A 6,400-nucleotide genomic window follows, 5' to 3' on the forward strand; every position below is an offset into this window, starting at 1 on the left:
ATATTTGATTTTTATGAGTTAATTTAGACGTAATGCACGTTTTTATAGAGTTACTTCCTTGCGTTGACAATTTAAATGCGCTGCATTATTTTGCTCGTTGCGCCCTCGGGAGGCAATTAGACCTATACAATAAAGACCTATTTAATCTGCATATAAAACATTAGAAATAAGATATTTGTTTAATTTTTATTGTGTTTGATTGTTAAAACAAAAAAATGTTTGTCTCAATAAATTGTGTTGATTATAAATACAGTGGTTAAATTTAAACATTTTTTTCTATTGCTTTTTGTTTTAAAAAAGCTTATAAAAAATGTCAATAATTATCGATACCAAACGATATGAAACATTATATCGTTGATACATTTTTTAGCTATATCGCCCAGCCCTAAAATATTGTCTGGGCCACTAACTAAAATAAAATATGTTTTAAATATTTTATTTCAAGTAATAAAAATGTATTTTTATGGCTTTAATTTTAATTAACTACAATAGCCCTGATTCCACTATATTTTATGCTTGCTTTATAAAATTTATTTTCAGTTCTTGTTCTGTTCTGAATACTGCTCAATTTAAAGGACTTGTGGAGTAACAGGAATTAAAATGTATGTTTTAACATGTATAATGTTCATTAAAAATACCATTTATTTACAATATTACAAAAATAATTTCATTTTATTTACTAGTACTTATATTATTTCTGAATGCACTAATGAAACTTATCTTTGTTTTGTTTTGTTTTTTCAACAAAGAAATTCTGACTTGCAGTGACTTAATTAACGATACAGTATGTTTTTTATTTTTATTTTTTAAAATCTAATTAAAACTTTTAATTAAACTTTATTTGGAGTACTACCGTACTTGCGCGTAATTCGTGTTACTTAATATTAAGCTTAAAATGTGTTTTAATGTCACTTTTGATGAGGATTGTATGATCTTTGAATAATATCAGTCTTTAAATGCAGGATATTTAAAGTGCACCTGGACTATACCTGCAATAGTTCCACTTTAGCAATCAGATGTGCTTCAGTATATCTTTAGTTGGACTTCAGCACTACTTCCAATTTAGCACACTTTATACCAGTTTAGTATAGGCTACTAAAAGTACAATTGCAGGGTATTGTTATTAAGTACATGAATATGTAAATTGTTTGTAGTATACTTAGCATGAAATGCATTTATTTCAAATGCATTTTAGTATATTTGTTTTTTAATAGGGAATAGCCAATTTTTTTTTTTTAAGTCTTTAAAAGTATTTTGTGTTAACTACTGTGTAGCATACTGTGAATGTAAGCTATAGGGTAACATTTTATGTCACACCTTTGCATGATGTGAGTTTCTTTATTTTATTATAAAATAAAATGCTACAGTATTTAACTTTTCCTTTCTATTGGCGAATGATGATTCTGATCGAAAACGCGCCCGGTGTCTGTTTGCTATATTAACGAACGCAACACTCATGCATCTGACTGACAGAGAAACCTCGTGCTCTTATTTCAAGGTTGTTGAAGAATTAGAGGTTTTGTTTCCAGTCAAGACTTGGAAAAACTTGTTCATGCCTTTATTACCAGCAGGGTGTACTATTGTAATGGTCTCCTCACCGGCCTTCGCAAGAAGACCATTAGACAGCTGCAGCTCATCCAGAACGCTGCTGCCAGAATTCTGACTAGAACCAGAAAATCTGAGCATATCACACCAGTCCTCAGGTCCTTACACTGGCTTCCAGTTATATTTAGGATTGATTTTATATGTGATAAATCACTCAATGCCCTAGGACCTGAATACACTGCAGATATGTTCACTGAATATGAACCTAACAGACCACTCAGATCATTAGGATCGAGTCAGTTAGAAATATCAAAGGTTCACACAAAACAAGGGGAGTCTGCTTTTAGTTATTATGCGGCCCGCAGCTGGAATCAGCTTCCAGAAGAGATCAGATGTGCTAAAACATTAGTCACATTTAAATGCAGACTCAAAACTCATCTGTTTAGCTGTGCATTTATTGAATGAGCACTGTGCGATGACCGAACTCTGGCTGCTGTCCCGCGCTAATCGCATCTTTTGGGGGGAGCGCTCTGGGTTCCTCTCTCTCTGAGCCCTCTCCCCGGACAGCACGCCAAATATGCATAACCTTTACTCTGTTTATTATATGTAAGTGTGAACTCGTGAATTCGTGCTTGTAGTAATTTAATGTGCATATATTTTAAAGCATTAAATCACTGTAGAAATAATCAGATTCTTAGTGTTTTAAATCGATTATTGGCCGAAATCAACGATTGACAATTCAAAAATCCATGTTTCAAGACGAGCGAAAAACGAGCGAGTCGTTACAGCCCTAGTCGTGACCCCTGACCTCGGGCGGCGTAGGCCGCAGACAGGTCCTCCTCCTCGTCCTCGGTGCGTCTCCTCTCCAGCGTGTTGGGTCTGGAGCTCTGGCATCCTGAAACACGGCAGCGGGAGTCAGAGACGGGCTCCGGAGCCGAGCGGGGCTCTCGAGGATCACACTCACCTTTACAGAGCGCTCGGTCGTCGTTCAGCTGCACGTGAGATGGCAGAGACATGTTCTCCCGCGGCAGATACACACCGCTCTCGCTGCTGCAGCACACACACACACACACACACATCAGATCAGATCAGCTCACCCAATAATGCCAGTATTAGCCGTGAACGCTGAGGAGTGGCGCACCGTTTGCAGGAGAGACGCACTGCAGGCTCCTCTGAAAACAACACACAACATCAGAGATCAGCTCACAGAAACACGTGTACATGTACAGAGTGCTCCATAGAGTGTGTGCTGAGATCATGCACCGAGGGCTTTGGTTTTGTCCTTCTGGAGGAGGAAGAACACCATCAGGGTGAAGATGAGGAGGGTGATGAAGCCGGCGACACCGCCCGTCACGATCCCGAACACCGGCACCTCCACACGCGACTGCAGGAACTCTGCAGGAACACGCATTTATTTGTTTGTATCAAGCTTTGAAACCTTTACGAATTTTTTGTTTCGAATCATTTATTCGGAGCGTGTTTCAAACTGCCAGAGTCACGTGATTTCAGTAAACGAAGCTTCGTTGTGTCATAACTGTTTTGAAACGTTTCGATATTTTAACAGTTCACCACTAGGGGGACATCTCTCTGAAGCCTTTTTTATTGACTTCTAATAAAAACAGAACATATAGGCTACAGGAGTATAACCATACAGATGTATACAGATATATAAATAAATAAATACAGAAAGGCATTAAGTTTTTATTGTTTTATGTCATTTTTAAATATATTGTAAAATCGATTTTAAATGGCTCAGAATTTTTTATTTTTCATTCCATAGACTTCATTAATATAATAACGGGGCAATTATAATGGACCACAAAACCAGTCATGAGGGTCAAATTTTGAAATTGAAATGGTCAAGGTTGTTTCAGATCAACGAGTGACCACTAGAGGGGTGTCGGATTGCTTCGACTGTTTCAGTGATTCGTAAAGCCTCACTCTGCCCATCACTAGTAACAAATACTCATGTGAGTAACACCACGATGGCAGAGCGTTTACGAAGCGGTTGGCGTCACCTGTGAGCGTGAGGTTGCTGTGGGCGGAGCCGAGGCTGTTGTTGGCGTTCACGGTGATGTTTCCTGATAGGCTGCTGAGCGTGAGCTGCAGGCTGTGATTGGTCAGCCAGGGCAAGCTGCGTGAGTCCAGGATGAGGAAGTCGGAGCTGTTGGCGAGCAGCTGACCGGACTGATCCACCCAGCGGATGGTGGCGGGGGGGTTGGAGCGAACCAAAGCGAAAAGGATGAGGGCGAGGCCCGGGTCCGAGCTCTCGCTGTAGTGAGCGTCCACACGCAGGATCTCCGGCTGGACTGAAACACAACTCTACTCAACTCTCTATCGCCGTCTGTGGCCAAAACATACAACTGCATGCTGCTTACGGACAGATCAAAATTAAAGGGGTCATATGATGTTGCTAAAAAGAACATTATGTTGTGTTTATGCGCTTTAAGGTTCAAAAAACAAAATATTTTCCACATACTGTACATTATTGTTTCTCCTCTATGCCCCGCCTTTCTGAAACGCGTTGATTTTTACAAAGCTCATCGGTCTGAAAAGCGAGGTGTGCTGTGATTGGCCAGCTATCCAGTGCGTTGTGATTGGCCGAATACCTCAAGCGTGTGACGGAAATGTTACGCCCCTCACCATACTGTGCTGCCCTGTCCGGCCGGAGCGACGAGACAAAAACATTAAAACCCATTATAAACCAGGCATTTGTTGCATGCTCCGGCATAATTCATTGATTATAATGACTTATTCTGTCTTTTTACGCGTTGCGTTGCATCGCGGCGTGTAAACATGAAACCATGTCTGCATTTGTGATCGGAGAAATGACAAACAACAAGCGCTACGCTACACTGCCCAAAATGTTTCGTTTGAATCGTCAGTGGCAAATCCTTTAAATATAAAAAAAGTCTGTGAGTCAGAAGTGCCAGACTGATCTCGCAAAGTTGGAACTGCCCCACTTTATAAAACAGCCTTTGAGCACAGACCCATTGTAGGCTAACGTTACTCTGCAGGTTCAGGAAACAGTCCTCCATAAAAATGCGTCACACAGCGTCATGAGTGAGCGGTGGCGGGTGAGCTTGAGAACGGCGCGGCCGGCGAAGTCGACAAAGGAGCGTCCGGAGGGCTTGCGGCAACCACATGTGACGACCCCGGGCTGGACTCCGCTTCGTCCACGGTGAAAGCCGATCCGGCGATCCTCAGCGAAGTTGATGTATTTCCTCAGCTACCAGCACGGATCAGCTCCAGGCATGAGGAAGTGAATACCGTCCTCTTTTGGAAGACCAAACAAAGTAGTTTCGCTTTCACAACGAAGCACAGTGTCTTTACGACATGGCGGCAGCGGCAGCAACAATACTACAGCGAGAATAAAAGTTACGCCTTCTTTCTTTGCGTGAACATTTGGGCGACGTTATGCAAATCTTCCCACACAGTGATGTAGATATGTGGGGGCGTGTTAGAACGAGGTGTTTTAGGTAGGCGTGGCTGACTCTTAACTTTTATAAAGAATATCTCTTTGGATTTGAGACTTTAGTCTTTGCAACTTTACAGATCTTCTTTATGCACCGAGAGCTTGTAACACTCCAAAGAGAAAGGAAACATTGAAATCACATCATATGACCCCTTTAAATATACATAAATTTAAATTAATATTTTATAATTATATAATATAATTAACAGTTTTGTTAATATTATAACTTTCATATTAATATATAAAATTTTTCATCTTATTATAATTTATATTAATGTATAGCATCATTATCATTAGTCACAATTTTTATATTAATGTATACCTTGATTTATGATAATAACAATAATAAATGTAAATTATAATAGATAGAAAAATATAAAAGATTAACATATTATTATAAATTATAATATATAATATAATTATATAAAATAATATAATTATATCAATAATCATAATAATAATAATAATCATGTTATATATATACAATAATAATAAGAATTGTAAGTAAAATTAAATATAAAATATTAATATATTACGATAAATGATCATATAATAATAATTATTATTACTATTATATATCAATAATAATAATCATGTTATATATAAAATAATAAGAATGGTATATACTAATATAAGTATTATTAATATTAATAAGAAGAATGGTATATGTATGAACATTATAATTGTTTATATATACATACCATTCTTTATTATTATTAGTAGTAGTACTATTATAGTTCTTGATATTTTATTACACTATTATAATTACTACTAATAATACTAAAATGTATTATTATATGCAATATTCTTCTTCTTATTAATCTAATTATTAGTAGTAATATTACAATTGCTATTAATATACAACATTCTTCTTATTATTATAATTTTCAATATTTATAACCAAATGAGTTCTCGACGGAGCAGCGTGAAGCGGACTCACACTGGACGTTGAGCGAGACGCTGGCGTTGTAGCTCTCTCCTCGCGCGGGGTTCCGCGCCGCACACACCAGCTCTCGGTCCCAGCGCCTCGGCTTCAGTGTGAACGTGCTGTTGCGCTCCGATCCGTATTTCAGCGCTCCGGAATCCTGCGATGATGTCATCACCAGACGCCCCGCCCCCCGGCGGCCCGTCACCTCGCTCTGCCGCTCGCCGTTCAGGTACCAGGTGAGCAGGGGCGGGGCTTGAGCATCCCAGCCCTCTGATTGGCAGCTGAAGTGGTGAGTGACGTTCTCCTGTATGGTGACCGACGAGGTCCGCTGTCCGTCAATTTTGGGGGCGGGGTCAATGGATGCTGTCAGAGAGAAACAAAGTCAAGCACAACTTGGAAACTTGTGTGTGTGTGTGTGTGTGTGTGTGAGTGAGTGAGTGAGTGAGTGAGTG

At 39.2% G+C, this 6,400-nt stretch overlaps 1 protein-coding gene across 1 annotated transcript in view; it reads right to left on the minus strand.

Moving 5' to 3' along the window:
• LOC107557632 (transmembrane protein 25) overlaps positions 1-6,400 on the minus strand; it is a 36,671-nt gene that overhangs the window by 29,594 nt on the left and 677 nt on the right. The window contains exons 2-7 of the mRNA XM_016241110.1: positions 5,961-6,311; positions 3,564-3,854; positions 2,809-2,940; positions 2,687-2,717; positions 2,510-2,595; positions 2,354-2,440 (exon numbers count right to left, since the gene is read on the minus strand). Of these exons, the coding sequence (XP_016096596.1) occupies positions 2,354-2,440; positions 2,510-2,595; positions 2,687-2,717; positions 2,809-2,940; positions 3,564-3,854; positions 5,961-6,311 (978 nt within the window). The remainder of the gene's footprint in view (positions 1-2,353; positions 2,441-2,509; positions 2,596-2,686; positions 2,718-2,808; positions 2,941-3,563; positions 3,855-5,960; positions 6,312-6,400) is intronic.

Source organism: Sinocyclocheilus grahami, unplaced genomic scaffold, assembly GCF_001515645.1.
Source record: "Sinocyclocheilus grahami isolate Dianchi unplaced genomic scaffold, SAMN03320097.WGS_v1.1 scaffold613.1, whole genome shotgun sequence".
NCBI lineage: Eukaryota > Metazoa > Chordata > Actinopteri > Cypriniformes > Cyprinidae > Sinocyclocheilus > Sinocyclocheilus grahami.